The sequence below is a fragment of the Danio rerio genome, chromosome 18 (assembly GCF_052040795.2).
Source record: "Danio rerio strain M-AB ecotype USA chromosome 18, GRCz13ab, whole genome shotgun sequence".
Lineage (NCBI taxonomy): Eukaryota > Metazoa > Chordata > Actinopteri > Cypriniformes > Danionidae > Danio > Danio rerio.
Genome location: NC_141038.1, coordinates 15,248,335 through 15,268,840, shown reverse-complemented (window position 1 = coordinate 15,268,840; position 20,506 = coordinate 15,248,335). Strand labels below are relative to the sequence as shown.

Below are 20,506 nucleotides of genomic sequence, written 5' to 3'. Positions count from 1 at the left end.
AATTTATAATTCTTACATTGTTTTCATTATTATATATATATATATATATATATATATATATATATATATATATATATATATATATATATATATATATATATATATATATATATATATATAATTGAAATTCATTCCTTTTTGTTTTTCAAATGATGTATATGACAAAATGTTTTTTCTTTTTTTTTTTCTTTTTTTTTTGGACTGCCACTGTTACAATATACAACACAAATGTTTTACTTAGGGGAAAACAATAATCAATATTTGACAGAACAACCCTGATTTCCTATGTATATACTGTATTGTGATGAGATCTTTTCAAAAATATAACAGCATACATAGACTCAAAAAATAGTTGTTGCTGCTTGTTCAAACTACTTATTTAAAATGAGCTAACACAACACAGTTCTGGAAAATTTAAGGGAAACTTTCTTTTTATGTTAAATGCACTTAAATTTGTTACATCCACTTGATCGATTTGTGCTAGGAGTAGGACAACATAAATTAATTGTGTGTAACCCTGCATTTTTACAGTGAAGAATAAGATAAAAGCAGCCTGATCTCACGAGGAAATGTAGCTATTTTCTGTTTTGTCAGATTAGTGGCGAATTCTTACAAATTCAGACATACAAAAATTTAAAAAAATTAAGGAGACATGGCACTAAAGCCCTCCCCTAAATCCATCATTGGGGGATGAGCACATCATACTAAATTGTATGAATGAAATTCGAATGACAAATTCATATGAATTAGCTACTAAATCAAAGGCAGTTTATATTCATATACTCACATAAAATACAAACAAAAAAGGAGAAACGTTCTTTTTTGCTTTAATTATCATATTACCAGCTTGTCTTTTCCAGCATTTTTACATTTCTGAAATGTGTTTCATCTTTAAACTTTGTTCTCGTGCAAAGTGCTTCCGTACAGCTGTTGTACCATGTCTATAACAGCTTCCACTTAACTGTAGATTTATTATTTAAATATAAATGCTATTGAAAATCATTTAGCTAACACACAAATTCATTCATTCTGAAAAAAGACACTTTGTCTGACAAAAGTGTTATGTTTAAAGCAACTTGTGTTACACTGCTTGCCAGTTACTACTAGTGCTTTAATCAAGGTCACAACGAGACAAATATGCTAAAAAATGGCTAATGTTGATTTCTTTGCTCCACAAAACAACCATAAGTGCAGCACTTACATATTACATTACATATTAAACCTTTCCTTTAAAATTGGAATTTAAGTGGCAATCACTAACAAAGTTTTAGAATTCCTTGATTTAATGGGAACATTTTGTCCCTCAGCATCAGTTTAATGCATCAAAAGTTATAGATCAACATCACATACAGATTTTCGTAAACACTTGTGCCGTGTGCGTGCAGCATTTCAGTCCGTATTGATTTTATCCTCACACGCACTGTGGTTAATATGCCAATTTACAGAGTGACCTTGCAGGAATCTATCATTGTTAAGCCACTGAGATAAAGCCTTCAACCACTGGACAGACCTGACAAGTCATCGAGTTTGAAGCACACTGACTTCATTAACAAAACCTCATCTACATCACAAATATAGAAGATGATATTCTAGGATCATTCGGTTGTTCTAACTGGCTGGTTGTTTGGGACTAAGCTGTATTTTATTAATGAATAAAATACAGCATAATGAATAATCTACTTTACTTTTATTTTTTTGTAATTCAATGTTCATCCTTGTTTTGGTCTGAAATCTCACAATTTATAAGGGTTCTAATGAAGTGCATCCTAGTTTAAAATGTATCATTTATTTTACGTCATTCAAATTGATATGACTATATTTAATATTGATATATTTTATTATTAAAACATGTTTAAACGGAGTAAACTAAATAGAGTAAATTAAAACCCAATTTGCTAATTTTTACTTTGAATCTTTAAAGATTAGAAAATAAATATTATTGAATGCATTTCATATGTGTTTGTGATGTCCTTATTATCATATATATATATATGTGTGTGTGTGTGTGTGTGTGTGTGTGTGTGTGTGTGTGTGTGTGTGTGTGTGTGTGTGTGTGTGTGTGTGAGTGTGTGTGTTTCTTTTTTTTATCCTTCTAGAAAATATTTTTTAATATGTATTTATATTTAAGAGATCTGTCAATAACTGATTAACCAATCAATACTTCAAAGATGCTGTAGGTGACTGGTTAGCAATAATAACTTTGAAATACAGTCCCCCTGCCTCCTGAAACACGAAAGCACCTTAAATATGACAGTAACAATCCACAAGATCATGTTATTTGTCATTTAGAAAACTTTATAGTACTTTATATTACTACAAAAAAAAGGTATTATATCTATCACGTTTTCATTTGAGTAGCAAGCAAAACTTGTCATAATGTGCAATATTTCTTGCATGCAAGGATCACTGGCCTCACTCTCACTCCACCTTGTCCTAAAGCGACTACTGCATGCTTAGTGTTTGGCCGGCTGGGTGCAGAAATTACACTTATTACTAAGCCATAATTACATACTATTTCAGAAAGAATATTCAAAGTAACATGGTAAAAAAACAGAGGGAATGCATCACAGGTTTTCATTTAAAAATGAACAGTAAAGCAGGCTAAGCAGAATAGTGCTATTTGCTGATGTTTCGTTGTTAAACTAAATAAAAATCTACTTTGTGGATGCTGTAAAAGGTCCCTTATGAAATTGAAAACAGTCACATCGATCTTTCGCTAGAAGATTTCAGTGGCTGAACAACACTTACATGCATGTAATTCATTCATAATACAACACAATCTACATCATAAGCTTTGGGTGACTAAAATAGTTTTAAAACATAACCTTACCTAAAAGAAATACTTCAGCCATAATGTCATCCTTCCTCCAGTGTGCACAAGTAACTCCAATATTGATTGCAGGGTTTTAAAAAGATTTGATTCAGCATTTGAAAATAAGAGTAACCCTGTCTTTACTAAATGAATTTAATATATGTATGAGATGCTTTTTTTTTTTTTTTTTAAATTTATTTATTTATTTATTTATTTATTTATTTATTTATTTATTTATTTATTTATTTATTTATTTATTTATCTGAACTTCCCTTATCCAGAACTTGCTTTTAAATGTTAAATATTTAAATATAACTTGTTGTTGAATGCCAATTTTGTTATTTTGAAAGTCAAAAAAAAAGTGTGAATAATTTGTTTGATAATTGTTTTTAGGAGACACATTAAGGAAAGCAATACTTCTAAGCCTGATGAAAAACTTGGTCAAGCCATATTAAATTCAGCTGATGTAGAGATATCTTGCAAGTTATATTAGCCCTCTGGGACGCTAGAACACCAACAACTTGTTTACAAGGGCTTTTGAATTAATTTACATTTTCTTTAAAAAAGTATCAGATCTTATAAGCCAGCAAATGAATAGTGTTTTTAAAAGGTTTAGCTTAGCTTCGGTTTTAGGCTTTGGTTCTGCTTAAATGAAAAGCTGAATCAGAGCAGCTCTGCTAACACTCTGCCGTTTCTTGTTTTCAGTAAGTTAGCAAGTATAAAAACATAGAAAAGCAACTATAAACAGTTTAAAATATGCAGATTAGCTCATAAACACATTTCCTAAGCAATCTCCTACGCAAATCCCCTAAGCAAATACAACTTAACAGTGTACTAACTGTGAAGTAACAGTTAATATATAACAATACACTGTAGGGAAAACACCAATCAAGGAAATTCACAGTTAACAATAGATTACCTTTAACAGATAGCTATTAAATAAAAACTATTTTAAGATGTGGGAAAAAAAAAAGAAAAGGTCAATGTACATTAATGCAATTCAAAAGTGTAAATACGTTTAACACATCTGAAAAACAAGCTATGGACAATGTCTGTGCTGCGTACAGTACATAATAATGACAATAATGATATATAGATATCTGAGAGTTAATATAATAATATATTTTATGTAAAAGTTAAAGGGAACATTGCATTTAGTATTATAGTTTAAGTGCTTTTTATTATAAATATTTTTAAGTATCATATTAAGTACTTCATAGAGAAAATTTCTACTTTTTTCTTTAAATTATTAGTTTTGTTATAAATTATAATAAGCTACAAACTATATTTAAATAACTAATAACCTTAGTTTTTGGCATGATGTCAGTACATCATGTTATACTCTGTATTTTGCAATATTATTAGTATTACTTTTATTATTATATTTTATTATGTATAATAATAATAATAATAATAATAATAATAATAATAATAATAATAATAATAATAATAATAATAATTCAAACATAAATAAATAAATAAATAAATAAATAAATAAATAAATAAATAAATAAATAAATACACTTCTTAAGGTGGCTAATAATATTGACCTTAAAATATTTTATTTCAACTAAAAGACTAATATGTAAATAAATACTTTTTCCCCCCACAATAAATATATGATATCATTATATAATATTACCCACCTGTCCTTCTGCACCCATCCCGGTCTGAGCAGAGATTAAAACAGCCATTCTTTGTATGGGTGTCATTTGCTTCAACAAGGAGGCTAAAGATCATGACCTATAGTGTCTGTTGCTAGAGCACCTTTAGAGCTCATCTAAATATGCACTTTTATAACAAATTAATCTAAAACTTTTCAAACAACGGGAGAACATGTCAGGAATATCAATACATTGCTGCATGCAAGAACTATAATTAAATCATTCATTCAATCTTCAGTTATCAGCAAATCTATGGAGCGCCGGCTTCACTTCTTATCGTATTATTTGCTGACACACATGTTGATTGGCTCTGACCTTGATGTGATAAACCAGGACACGGTAAAAATCCAGAAACCTGACCGCTTTCCTCCAGCATTTTAGCACTCTTCAGACTAATGGAACTTTTAATCTCCCATTAAATGTTTAATGTTTCATTTCCGCAGCCGTGACTGGCGCAGGGGGTGGAGGGTGGACTGATTAGACAGCAGTACCAGCGGGTGCCATTAAACACCACTGCTGGCCTGGTTTCAGGTATCAGAGTACAATCTGAAAACAGAGACGCCGCCGGTCTCACAGTTGGAGAAAGCGTGAAGGTCATTACTGTAACGGACGTCCCGGTAGGATGAGCCTCAGCAGAGGCAAACAGTAAGTCACTGTGGACCGAAAGTGCCTTTTCAAAGCAAGCGCTTAAAAAATGAGAGGCCATCTCGGCGAACGCCACTACAGGGATCATAACTGTTAGGAAATAATTGCAGTAATTAGTGGTAGGCCACACATAATGAGAACTCTAATTGATGTTACAATGGGAGATTACCTTAGGCCACTTTCAGCTGACCTAATAGTTTGGTTTTCGCAGTGAAGGATAGATTTTTTTTGGTGATGTGACAGAGGACAAACAGTCCCAGAGTGATGGGTGTGCACAGGGTAGAAGCAGTCATTAAGATACTCCTACTGTTTTTACTCTTTATTTTGTAATATAATTTGATAATAGCTATATTCTTATTAATATTTTGTTTTAAAATGTAACAGTGTTTAATTGTACAGTGCAGTCATACTGTATTATAACCACTTGTTTTCCTTTTTTTCAAAGATTCCATTTGTTTGTATTCTTCAGGTGCTCTGGTTTCCCCAACAGTCCAAGTACATGCGCGATAGGTGAATTGAATAAGCTAAATTGTCCGTAGTGAATGTGTGTGAATGAGTGTGTATGGATGTTTCCCAGTACTGGGTTGCAGCTGGAAGGGCATTCGCTGTGTAAAACAAATGCTGGATAAGTTGGCGATTCATTCCGCTGTGGCAACCTGATTAATAAAGGGGCTAAGCCAAAGGAAAATTAATAAATGAACCACAATCTCTATATCGAAAAGTCTTTAAACATTTTATATTTGCTTTTATTTTTTATTGCATTTATATTTGTCCAAAATGTAGATTCTTATTGTTGTTATTTTTTATCATCGTTGTTATTATTTTAAGGCCATGGTTGGCTATGTAAGCATTTCACTGCATATCATATGACTCTGTGTAACAACTTATATTTGAATTTTAATGACAGAATCTTTTTGGGTGAACTATCCCTTTAAGTTGGCAGTAAATCCAAAAATCATCTTTAGCAGTATTCACAATTGACAAATTTTGTTACAGTGATGGATGTAGAAATCAATACGTTCAAATATCATAAAAAAAAAAAAAACAAGCGCAAGTCAAAACAGATGCTTAGTTGATTGGTTTTGTGCACAGATCTCTCATTTTTAATGTCTAACGTCTCTTAAAACAGTTCAATTTAAACTACCACACAGAGCTCAATATACAATTAAGAGCATATAAATACCAGCAATTACTCGGAGGACAGATGGCACGCACCCACACACAAATAAACCCACAAAACACACACACACACATGCACAGATGCCGCCATCAAATGCAACACGCCATCGCCCTGAGGACCAGGGTGTGTGTGTGTCGGGTCTACGGCAAACAAACAGCTGGTGGACACACAGGTCTCCTTCCAGCCCCACGGTGTAGCGGAGCTGTTATTTGCGAGAGATGAGCTTCATGCCATCATGATATTTCAGTGCCAACCCGCTGTGGGCGAGTCTGTGTACCTGAGACAAGGCACCAAAACAGCCCTCGACACCTCATCATGCGACTCTTCTGCAGGCACTGGAGCGCCACTGTCATTTGGCTGCAGTTACACGGGAAAAAACATCATCCATATGTTCTGTATTACTGCACGAGTGGCTTCTTCATCTTTTTTCTTTCTCTTTCACAGAATAGGTGTTTCTCTGCTGGTTTAGTCATGTGGCTGTCAGCGAGGAACAGGTTTTTCAGAGGAGAGCTGAGCAACATGTTCTTTAAATGAACAGGTAACTTATCAAATTTATGTCACTCAAAAATATGTCTATCTTGTGTGGAATGAAAAAAAAAGTTCTGTAGAATGTTCAGGCTGCTCTTGATTATATATATTTATACTTATACAAAAGTTCTGTTTGGTTCTTGAATCTGATCGGCTGATGATAGCTGTACAGTATTCTGCAATGACAGCACTCGCACAGCCTTCTCACCCTTGTGTGTTACTCCGCCCACATAGAGCGACAACAGATCAATAATCTCACTACAGTTTGACAAATATCGCAGCTGTTGGACAACATAATAAACTTTTGAGGCTTTTAAGCCAGAATGTAGTTGTTTAGATTGCAACTGTGCAGTTTACTTAGGATATTGGCTACTTGAAATATTTATAATTTTAGAGATACAGGTGTTGTGTTGGTATTCATCAGCATGTCATACTGAGCAGAGCAAAGACGTTTGATGTTCACTACAAGATAGTGACAGAGAGTAAGCTCTATTAATATATATATCGTCTCTCCAAGGAGAGAAAAACTCAATGTAATTTCAAACTACAGCTAATAAAATCATTATAAAACAGATAAGTGATATTCTAAGTCAATCTCTCTCTTTACGTGTTGTAGTGCTGTATTTATACTATAGTAATCTGCTAGTGTTTGCTTTAATGTAGCATTAGAAATAAAGATTATAGCAAAAGTTTTATTATCATTATTATTTTTTTATATACATTACATATTATACATATTCATGTATTACATAATGCTCAGCATACTATAAATGACTACACACATATATACAAAATATTTAAAAAAATATTTATTTAAATACTATTTTAAATTACCAAACACAACAAAAATAATACATTTAAATTTGTGCAAAATATTTAAAAAAAAAATGTAAACTACAAAAGTTCAATAACATTTTATATATTTTCTGTTTCTCTTGATTTTCACTCTTTTAAAAAATATATTACATTCTTTTTTTCTAAACACATGCATTTTTGGACCATTATTTTAAGTTAATTTGTTAGATAAGCTCCAGATTTGGCTTCAGCACTGACTAATCTAATGTATATGCACATAGGATATCGTAAAGCATCAGTAAGATCACACAAATCAATACAAGTCAATGAGAAAATCAATTGAAGGAAGTGCATCCAAATACAGATAATATCAAAGCACAACATAACTTGGAAGTCTAATAACAAATGTATTTGATCACAAAAATTAGTCCATCAGACTTCGGTAAAACACAATGCTTCTTAATCGGTTTGATTAAGGAAATTTGGAAATTACTCTGGAATCAGTTTGCTCTACAGCAATCACAACAGTTCTTCATCACAGGTCCTTTTTACAGTGTCCTTTCACTGTGGTGAGAAGACTGTGAGGATATTAACAAGGCATGACACGGACCCTGATTCCTGATTCCAGTCCAATAATAGAGCCTTTATCGTGGCCTTGTGTTTTGCAGCAGTCTGGCCATGAACGCCACAGAGAAGAACGTAATTAAGGAGTCACTTTGTGGCTCTTGCAGAGAGAAAGGGCTTCTAAGATGTCAATTGCATGGTTAGTTAGTCGGTCTAGGCTAATGCTACGGTTCCTAAATATGAAAGAATCGCTCTGCGGTTTTGAGTGTGTCTATGTGTGTGTGAACACATGTGCCGTAATGTGTTTGAGCACCTCTGTGTTTGCATGTATGTGTGAATGAGAGTCAGTGGGACTCTCTGTATATTCATGCGGTGCGTGTGAGAGTGTGTATCTGTTTGCCTCTCGGTGCCTGTGTGTATTCACTTGCTACAAGCTGGATCTGTGGGATGTAAATTTAAACAGTGGGAATTAAACAGTTTCAGACGATTGCGGTAATGTGAGAATAAATAATCACACATTGGATGCAACAATGCGAATGGTGTCTCTGTCAGCCACCTATGCTTTGTCTGTCTTTTCTTTAAGTCATTGACTGCTTCTTTTCAGGAAATAGAATGCCATAGAGGTAGAAAAAACCCTAGCAACCACCCAAAATCTCACTGTAACATCCAAGCAGCCACCAATACAGCCAACTAACTGCTTTTCAACCACATAGCAACGTTCTAAAACACTTTGAGAGTCGCTAAGTGTAAAAAAAAAAAAAAGAACTTCAACTTAAAAAATTGAAACCGTATGTGGGTTGCACATAGGACAAGAAGTTTTTGCACACACAAGTTTGTTATTTCCAAAGGAAATGCATGGCTTGCATATTGGCAGCAAATAACATATTCTAACATATCTAGAACATATTCTAGATTTCACATATTCAACATTTGAGCGTAAGTATGTATTTTTTCTACTATGGATGTCCGTGGTTATGCAGTTTTCTTCAAAACGTCTTCTTTTGTGTTCAAAAGAACTAAAACAAAAAACAAAACAAAAAAGACAAACAAGTTTGGAACAAGTCGACATTAAGTAAATGATGAGAGAATTTAATTTTTGGGCAAACTATCTCTTTCAATCTTTAGAATTTTTCAAGCTGCTGTGTTAAAACCATTGTAATGTTTTTCCATGAATAGTAAATAACTGAAAAAGATGCAGGGACGCAGAGATGCAGCAAAAACTAAACCATAGCAACCACCCGACAATCTCACTGTAATAGCAACCACCAATACAACCAACTGCTTTTCAAGCTCATAGCAACATACTAAAACACCCAGTGTTTAAAAAAATGCAACAACTGAACAACTTCAGCTAAAAATTTCAACCGTACTTGGGTTGAACAAAGGACAAGAAGTGTAGCAACGCACCACACTGTGTCAATCTTTAAAAATCATGTTTTTTGTCAACACCGGCTGCACCATATAGCATCTGTCTAGGGCACCCAGTTCCAACGTGAGACGCTGTTCATTCTATAGGGAATCCCTGCACGTCTAAATATGACGCTAAAGGGGTACCCTGTGCGTCAATAACTGACGCCGAGGGTTCCTGACCAAGCGTCAGTATGTGACGAGTTGGGAGTGAGAATGTGTTGGCTGTTCAAATGACTGCCATTGGCATATTTTAACAATATATTAAGTAACATTACATTTGCATATAGAACCTGTGCATCAAGTGCGTGACACCTTAAGTTGGCATAGACAATGCTGCACTTCTTGTCCATTGTTCAAACTAGATACCTCAAGTAACTGCACTACAAGACCTTGACAAGCAACAGGATAAAAAAAAAATAATAATAATAATAAAAATCAGCAACAGGATAAAATCCATAAAGGAACACTCAACTAGAATGTTCAGGCATAATAATCAAGAAACTTTTCTGCCATACCATAGATGCAGCAGGTACAATGAGATTGTCCAAATTCTAACTGGTGGTGCAGGTATTTTCAGCTACTGTATAATAACATTGTTCTTGTTGCAGCCATGATACAGCAGCAAAGCGTCTTGATTATTACAACTGTTTAACTCTAGGGGACTCAAATGTGAGCCTTGAAAATGTCTTCTTTTAATAACGCCACAGCAAAGCCATAGCAAGAATATAGCAACATGCAGTACACATTGGTAAACATACAATAATAACCCAGCAACCAAAATAATAATAATAATAATAGGCGACGCAGTGGCGCAGTAGGTAGTGCTGTCGCCTCACAGCAAGAAGGTCACTGGGTTGCTGGTTCAAACCTCGGCTCAGTTGGCATTTCTGTGTGGAGTTTACATGTTCTCCTTGAATTCGTGTGGGTTTCCTCCGGGTGCTCCGGTTTCCCCTACAGTCCAAAGACATGCAGTACAGGTGAATTGGGTAGGCTAAATTGTCCGTAGTGTATGAGTGTGTGTGTGTGTATATGTGTGGATGTTTCCCAGAGATGGGCTGCGGCTGGAAGGGCATCCGCTGCCTAAAAACGTGCTGGATAAGTTGGCGATTCATTCCGCTGTGGCGACCCCGGATTAATAAAGGGACTAAGCTGACAAGGAAATCAATGAATAAAAGAATAATAATAATATTAATAATAATAATAATAATAATAATATTCACTGTACTACCCTAGCAACCACACAAAAACAGACTCACACCTTAGCAACCAACCAAAACATCATAAGAATAGCTAAACCGACTAAAAACCTTCCCAACCCAAAGTAACTACGCAACTACATGGCAAAACACCCAAAAACATGTTATAAAAGCACACTGTAACATTTTTATAACACCTTAACACAAAATACCCAAGCTACCACATAGCAACTCGCTAAACATTAACAACACCAAAGAAAAACTTGTGCAATCACACAACAGCATGGTTAGCATCCCAAAAGACAACACATTTAAACAACTATGCAAGCACCTAAATCATCCCTAGCAACATAAAAAAGCACCCTAGAAACCATCTAATCTAGAGCAACCACAAACATTCAAAAACACACTAGCATGCACTTTAAAGAAACCTTAGAAATTAGTAACACTAGTCTGCAAACTCATTACAACATGCTCAAACATCTAAGCAACCACAAACCACATCAAGGTGGCACGGTGCACATTTCTGGCTCTACATTTGCCTTAGAAACCTAAGATGCAATCTATTTTTGATAGCAAATACTAAAAATCCTTTTTGTTCACAAGACTTATAAGGCAACTAATGCACATACGCACGTCAACAGGGAGGAATAAACAGCTTAGAGTAAAAAAGTTGCTGCCAGGAGCTGCTGCGAGTGAATTCCTGTGGAGCCGATGACTAAGACACACAGCAGCGATGCGGCACCGCCTGCGAAAACAGTCCCTGGCCCGGATCCCCCTCCCAACCTCGTCCCCATATGCGCTGTACTGGGCCTGTGATTACTCCTAGTGTGAGATTGGCTGGAATTAGCTGTGGTGTAATTACTCCTGATGTGCTGCTGAGGGATCAGCCGGAAAATGCGGTTATTCCCACCAGTGTGGCGAGGGAATTAGGTGAAGTGTGGCGGCGCAGAGGTGCTGCACTACATATGTGTGTGTAAGGTGGATGAGGCGAGAGGGAACTGGCCCATCTGTGTGATTAGATGGAGAACAACATGCCATTAGAGGTCAGGGGCTCCAAGGCTTTCAGCCATAGCAGGTGAGCCGGTGGATTATTACAATGCTGAGATGCCTGCTAACCAGCTCCCAGTAGTTTTCTCAGAACACCAGAAGAAAAAGTGTGAAAACAACAATGAATGACGAATGAAGCTAACAAAAGACGATCATGCTGTAGGTAGAAAACAGGAAAAGAAAAAAAATAGGGATTTTCACAATCTGCCTAATGCCTGTTTTTGTTGTGATTCTAAACACCACTTTTAGCCTTTGGAAATAAAAGGTTTTACACTTGTAATTTAGATGTAGAAGGTAGCATCATTTTTACCTGGGGTTATGTTAGCACCATTTTAGCAATGTTAACTCCAGACTTGTAAGTGTCAAAAATGCAGTGATAGAATGCTGAAGCTAGGCAATCACACAGCTCCTCAGCAGGCACACAATGTCATATGACGTAACTATTAGGTTAGATTTAGGTCATGACGTCAGGTGACCAAAATTCAATGTCTAGCCAGCGTCTAAGGACAGCTTTATTTTGACATCCAATAATGACATCAAATGACGTTGATATTTGGTTAATTTTAGGTGTGTTGAAAAGTGACTAAATTCAATGTCAGGCCAAAATCTTGACCCAACGTCATATTAATGTCAAATACTGACATTTATTGGTTAGGTATGGCAACTAAAATCCAACGTCTGATAGACGTCATAGTGGTAACATCCACACAAGCAGTAGCATCATTAGACAGTGATATTTGGTTCATTTTAGGTTGGATGTTGTACAATGACGTAGCTCTGAGTTCTGACATCAACCCGATTTTTTTTGCCAAACAAAATGCAACATCCCACAACTTTGGAGTACAACGTCAATCTGATGACACGTTGACATCTTGTGCCTGCTGGGTGACATTACCATGCTTTGGAAACCCTATGCATTGTATATAAACATTCATTTCAGTCCTCAAGTTAAAAATGTTTATTAAGCTGAAATACAGAGAGATGACTCATTTTTGAGGAACTTTACCAACCATATATCAAGTTTGAAACCACACTGCAACGTCTTAAAAACCATACAAAATACCCTAGCAACTACGTAGCAACAAGCTATGCAGCAAAACATTTTAACATACAGTAACACTGACGCAAATCTTTTGCACCCAAATAACAGCAAGGTGAAATTTTCAGAATTCTAGACACCAAATTGCAACGACTTGGCAAGCACTCAATCAATCCTAGCAAATCCTTAGCAACATATTAATCTCCAAATATTTACCTAAATTTTAAATAAAAACATGTCATTGCAGTTTCTGTAAAAATCAATCAATCAATCAATCAATCAATCAATCAATCAATCAGTCAATCAACCTGGTGTATTACTAACATCATCTATGTTTTCATTGATCTGTTTTTATGCTCATTTTGAAAAGGCCAAGATGTGAATACATTATAAAACATCTGAAATGTTGTTTTGGTCATTCTAAAATGCCTCAGTATTAGCCAAGGCACATCATCAAAGTGTTTCGGTACTATTACTTCCTAGAAAGTTTTAAACTTGGGTTGAGCTGTACATTGATGGATTTGCTCTTCAGTGTTTGGACTTTCAGCAGTGAAATTTAAACAACAATGAACTGAACTGAAAGCAGTGTCAACTTACTAGAACTTTTAGGTTAAGCTGCTTTTACACAATCCACATTGTAAAATTACTTTAGATATTAATTTAATTTAATTTAATTTAATTTAATTTAATTTAATTTAATTTAATTTAATTTAATTTAATTTAATTTAATTTAATTTATTCATTCATTTTCTTGTCGGCTTAGTCCCTTTATTAATCCGGGGTCACCACAGCAGAATGAACCGCCAACTTATCCAGCAAGTTTTCTACGCAGCGGATGCCCTTCCAGCCGCAACCCATCTCTGGAAAACATCCACGCACACATTCACACACACACACACACACTCATACACTACGGACAATTTAGCCTACCCAATTCACCTGTACTGCATGTCTTTGGACTGTGGGGGATACCGGAGCACCCGGAGGAAACCCACGCGAAGGCAGAGAGAACATGCAAACTCCACACAGAAACACCAACTGAGCCGAGGTTCGAACCAGCGACCCAGCGACCTTCTTGCTGTGAGGCGACAGCACTACCTACTGTGCCACTGCCTCGCCCCTTAATTTAATTTAATTTATTTAATTGACCATCTAAGATCCCAAAGAGCAATCCAGTGTTTAAAAAAAGCCAACGCATTCCATCATTCCATTTCGTCCAGCGGGGAGGGAGATGCATCTAAAATGTATTTATTGTATGTGACGATATTGTTCTCTTTGATTTATTGAATGGAAATGATGCTACAGTATATTCGCAAATGTTATACTATATTTCAGATGCGAGCATAACTCTTATTAGCATCTTTGTATAGAAATGTAGCAAATATAAGTTAGCCTTCTCAGGAAAATAGCAAACAGAAATAAAAACAACTGTGCTTAGCATCATTCCTTCATCAAGATATGAGTGTGTGAGCATTAGTGCTGTAAAATGTCAAGCTTTGATGTGCACGTGCTCGTCGCATGCTTTTGAGATTGCGGGTGGTGTTGATGTGAGAGAAAAGAAGATAAGGAGATGTAAATGTCAAGTGCTTTGCCTGGCGAGGGCTTTGATCCTGACTGGGGTCTGCGTACCTGAGATTACCCTTCTCTGCAGAGTGCATACCTGCTCTGCCGTGACCACCAGGCCAAATCCAGATGGCAATACAATCTAGAGAAAGCTAAACATAGCATCGGAAACCTACACTGAAACAAAAAAACTATACGAGGAATTCAGAATAGTAATGGTTTGTTATAGAATGATTTGTTCAAATTGTATGACACTTTGAATGGCTAATGAACATCAAGTCATCTCAAGGTGTGCTTTGTTCATTATGCACGCAACGTCTCATTGGACAAAAAACAGAAACATAAAATTAACCTTCGAGTCCACGAGACCTCGTATGACAGTAGATCACGTATGACAGTAGCCTTTCAAATATAAACAGAAATTAATTAAGAATTACAATCACACTTTACAACAAGGTTTCATTAGGTGATGTATTTACTAACATGAACAATACTTTTACAGCATTTATTATTCATAGTTCAACATTTACTAATGCATTATTAACATCCAAAGTAATGCTTGTTAACATTAGTTAAAGAGCCCCTGTTAAGCGTTTTTAAAGATGACCTTCCATGCAGTGTGTAACACAGCTCTAATGAAGTGAAATATCCAGCTAAGGCTTAAATCTGAAAGTGCACCATGTTTAAAACTTTTGATTCATCTATAAAAGGGTCGACTGAATCGGCGTGGCATCAATATGGAACTCAAGCCTCACCCAATTGCTGCACACGTATAGGCCCGGAAAAATTTAACCCACTGGTTTATGCTTTCAACCAATGGTCACCAAACTTGTTCCTGGAGGGACGGTGTCCTGCAGATTTTAGCTCCAACCCTAATCAAACACACCTGAACAAGCTAATCAAGGTCTTACTAGGTATACTTGAAGCATCCAGGCAGGTGTGTTGAGGCAAGTTGGAGCTAAACCCTGCAGGGATACCGGCCCTCCAGGAGCGAGATTGGTGACCCCTGCTTTAAACTAAATGATGTAAATTAAATATAATATGATTGTCTGTTTTACTGACTTGACTATTTTACATTCAACATAAGCTGTATTTATTTTCTATATGTGAATTTTTCATTTATAGAAATATCTCTATATATGAAGCTATAATGTTTCTAATGAAGCTCTAATGAAGCTCTATTTTTTTTTAGTTATTACATACAGTACATCTCTATATAATTAAACAAAAACAGCAATTCTGGACCAGTAAAAACTGTATAGGGTTAAAATATACAAATATTATGTAATAAAAAGAAGCAACTCAGGCACACATAATGGGGCTTGAAGAAAGACTGTGTAGGCTGTAATACTCATTTGGCTTTAATTTATAAGGTCTTATTTGAACTTTGACTCACATTTAGAAGGTCACTGGTTCGAATCCAGACTGCGTTACTGTGTGGAGTTTGCATATTCTCCCCATGTTCATGTGGGTTTACTCTGGGTGCTCCAGTTTTTCTCACAGTACAAAAACATGCAGTACAGTATAGGTGAATTGGGTAAACAAATTTGGCCGTAGTGTATGAGTGTGTGTGAATGTGAGAGTGTATGGATGTTTCCTAGTACTGGGTTGAAAGGGCATCTGCTGAGTAAAACATGTGCTGCAATAGTTGACGGTTCATTCCGCTGTGGTGGCCCCCGATAAATAAGGAACTAAGGCATAATTGAATGAATGAGTGATTGAAAGAATGAATGAATGAATGAATGAATGAATGTTTGTGTAGGTAAATGTGTTACACTGGTGGCGGTTTAATGAACTGCAGCCAGAAATGTACTGCTCATGCTTGCATGTTTTCTCTCCAATTGTTATGAGCGCTAAAATGTTATTTAGGGTAGTATGGCACATGCATTTGCAAACATAAAAAGATGCCATCTTCATTTGTCGTTGTTTTATTACTGTATCTCCTCCGTTTCTATTCCGACTATGTAACAATAACCTGTATTATAAACTATTACCACTCTTGTTTCACCAAAGTAATGTGAAAAAAAATTCAAAAGAACTGTTGCCCTTTATCCTTGCAAGATGTTTGTGCTCAAAAATGCACTTTTACCTAACTTCAAGCTTAAAGTACCCTATAAGCAAGAACAGTGTGTGCACTGTCCGCACAAAAGTAGTAATAAAATAAAGAATGATCTTGTATTAGAAAAGAAACACCTTTTTTCATTGAAAAGACTAAAGCTAAAGGGATCAGCCTGAAAGAAAATGTTCAAAACCCTTCCTAAGAACATTTTATCGGAGCACACCAGTGGGGTGGAACAAACTGACGGTAGAGGAAGAGCAACTCTTATTTTATTAAAGCTGTTCCTAGCCAGACAGGTAGATATCAAGCTAAGCAGTGCTGCTTTAGTTCCCCTCTACAGGCAGATAGAAAACCAGGTAAACCCTCCTTTATCTGTCAAACGACAGAGGACACAAAGAGAAAGAGAACAAGAGCTCTTGAATTCTTGAATCAAAGTAACAGCTCACTACACCGAGCAAACAATTTAAAGGAACCGTATTGTCTATCTTGTTATCTGGAGTTACCACAGGGTGGTCCATTATCTTGGAAAAAAGCTCTACATATTGAAAGGTCCCACCTTTTCCTGTTAAATACCACAAAAAATCGTGATTTCTTTTATGTTTTGATGTATTGTCTATTAGAACAGGAAGAGGGTGGAATTTATTGAAGGGCTGGCCAATAACTTTAGTCCTGCTCCAGCTGGCAAATTGTCAATAAGGTGTAACATCACAAATAAGCAGAAATAGACATACATACACAGATTTGATAAGCGCAAAACTTTAAAGTGCTATCATGAATATTTGTAACCAGATACAGATATTAGACTACTATGTTCACACACAGCGCACACATTATCCAAGTGTCTGACAGGCAAGCTGACAGCAGTATCACTGATCATACACGCACGCACTCACACGCACTCACTCACACACACACACACTCACACACACTCACACACACTCACACACACTCACACACACACACACACACGCACGCACACACACACACACACACACACACACACACACACACACACACACACACACACACACACACAGTACAGAATAACCAGCTCCTCTAACTGCAGTCTCGAGTTTTCCTTCTCTGACTGCCGAAGAGACATGACTCATTACTGCCATTAATCGCTTTGATGCATGAACTGGAGCAAAAACTTATTTTCTTTTCGATTAGGAATGTACAGTATTTTTTGTGTGAATGTCTAACATGACTTAAGGTGAGACACTGCAAGCAAAAACACTGTTTTGGGGTGTAAGAATGGGTTTTAACCACTGCAGTTCGAACTGTAGCTCTGCCGAATGACTAAAAAGTAATCAGCATGATGGTAAACAACTGTATATTTCTAGTCAAACCATTCTTCTGCAAGTTTATACCAAAACACGGAAATAAGGGCAGTATTAATAGCTATAAATGTGGGAGAGCGTTGATTTTATGTGATTGTATTGTATTGCAATATGGAAAAATTAAATGTTGATGTTAAATCAAAAGTAATTCACAAATGCTTGAAAATTAGATGATTTTATGACAATAATTCTCTATGGTTACAACTGAATTAATTACAAAATAACTCAATAAAATGATAAAATATGAAATGATAAAACATATGATGTAAATTGTACCCAGCTTAAATGTATAATTAAAGTTACCAGAGGTAAAAGGAGAGACACAGGGGAAAGGAGAGAGAGACAAATAGAGCAGGCCCAGAAGTTAGCCTGATTGCAGTTGAGTCAGAGAAGATAGACTCCAGAGGAGGAGAAGAGCAGAGCAGGAAAGCACATAGACGGATAATAAAGGGCAGGAAAGACCCAAAGCAGAGTTTTACACCTATTTTGTATCTTTCTTGATCATGTGACTAAAGCCCAAATGCTGAGACATTCAAACAGACCAATCAACATGTGACCACATCGTAAAACCCCCAAAGTCCACACATCAGGCCCTGATCTTATCAGTATCTGCCTTTAGAATAAGTATGGACCTTCTTGAGTCAAAAAGACATGTTTTGTCATATAAACAAATGCATATGATAATTTAGTCTCTTAAAGGGGCTTTTCCCAAAGCATAATTTCAAGCTCTTACATTTTTTTTTTCAAATCTAACTAATAACCACGACTTTCTAACTAACCTCAATAACCAGCCTGATCTCACGAGGAAACATAACTATTTTACGTTTCGTCAGTTTAGTGGCAAATTCATACAAATTGTTATGTAAATGTAAGATTTTAAACAAGGAGGTGTGGCACCAAACCCCACCCCTAAATCCAACCATCATTGGAGGATAAGCATATTGTAGATAACTGTACAAATGAGATCAAACAAATTCATATGAAATAGCCACTAAATCAAAAAGTTACGAATTGCCGTAAGATAGTGTTGCAATAACGCATCTAATGTTAAGTTAAGATATTGGATAGGATCATGGGGTCTGAAATATGGTCATGCAGAATAAAGTGCCACGATTTATTTTCAAAATAATTTTTTTCAAATTCATATGCTAAAAAAATTGTCACACAAAAACCTTGCACACAAAGCTTGATATGTATTAATTAGTTACAAAAAAAAAATCTAAATTGTCAAAACGCATCACAAAATGCTTTCGACGGATGTGTAAAATAAAAAATTTAACACTTTTTTTATGATAAACAAATGTTTCAGAGACATATTTACGTTGTAACGGGCACAAATTTCAGACCAAAGTGCAACAAAATTAAGGCAATAATCAGTTATGATAAACATGCAAGCAAGTAGTTAAAAGCAAGAATTGGTCCAATTCAGCAGCACTTACATCTGTATTCTAAAGATTTTAACAGAGGTATCTACTCATAAATAAATGACTTCCTTAGTCACATTTCATTTTACTTATTTATTTATTTTTTTCAGAATTATGAAGTAAGAAAAACAGATACCCTAAATCCCGTCTGTAAAAAAGACTCCTTTGGCTCTAATGCTGTATATCCAAAACCCAATAAGAATTGTATACCAGATTTCATTCAATATTATGTGCTACAGTAGACATGTTGGCATATCAGTCCACAATGAATACAGAATTTGCACATATAGGTTTAAAAACATTTAATACAAAAAATGCTTACAATTCTTACCAATCAACTGGTAATTATGATTTTAACGGTTAGTTCTTTGTTTGTTTTATTCACCTGCAATGTCTTGCCTTAAACAGACCTGCATTTTTCAAGTGGAGGTCATTGACCAAACTCGCTGACAGTGAGCAGAGAGAAAAATGGATTGTGCAGATGATAACGGATGTAATATTGCACTCACATGGTAGTAGGCGATGGCCTCTCGATCCAGGGCTCGACTGACGGCCACATCTCCTGACAGTCGGTTGATGCTGAACACACCTTTAGGGTCTTGATCTGCTCCCCGTCCCGTCAGACGGAAGATGTGTTCTTCCTTCATGTCAGATGAGACCACCTGTGACAGGATAGAACCCAAACACACATGAAAGTTAATATTAATAAAAGTGTACAGTTACAAAACTAAAACTACACAGAATGCAATGCAATGCAATTAATGCAATAACTGTAATATTGTTATATATATTTTTTGTATAATTTTTTTTTTATTGTTTTATTTATAATTACATTTTAACATACCTTTAGATCACAGGTGTCAAGCTCTACACAGTTTAGTCCGAACCCTAATTTAACACACCGGATCAAACTAATTGAGTCCTGTGTGTGTTGAAGCAGGGTTGGAACTAAACTACAGCTTTGACACCATGGTTTTAAATTCTAGCATCCAAAATATATTATTATTGTTGTTATTATTATTATTATTACTATTATTATTATTATCATTATTATTATTATTATTATTATTATTATTATTATTATTATTATTACAAAAACTAAATTTATACATCTAATAAAAAATCTGAGCTAAAGCTGAAATAAAAACAAATAATAATTTAATATTTGCTAATTAAAAGCTAATTTTAAATTTCAATAAATGCTACAATATTACAAAATACTATTATTATTATTATT

The 20,506-nt window shown here is 35.3% G+C and overlaps 1 protein-coding gene across 5 annotated transcripts in view; it reads right to left on the bottom strand.

Moving 5' to 3' along the window:
- cdh13 (cadherin 13, H-cadherin (heart)) overlaps positions 1 to 20,506 on the bottom strand; it is a 618,570-nt gene that overhangs the window by 270,149 nt on the left and 327,915 nt on the right. For all 5 annotated transcript variants that reach the window (XM_087293013.1, XM_087293012.1, XM_087293014.1 and 2 more), the window contains one exon: positions 19,779 to 19,931. In XM_087293013.1, coding sequence (XP_087149139.1) covers positions 19,779 to 19,931 — 153 coding nt within the window. The remainder of the gene's footprint in view (positions 1 to 19,778; positions 19,932 to 20,506) is intronic.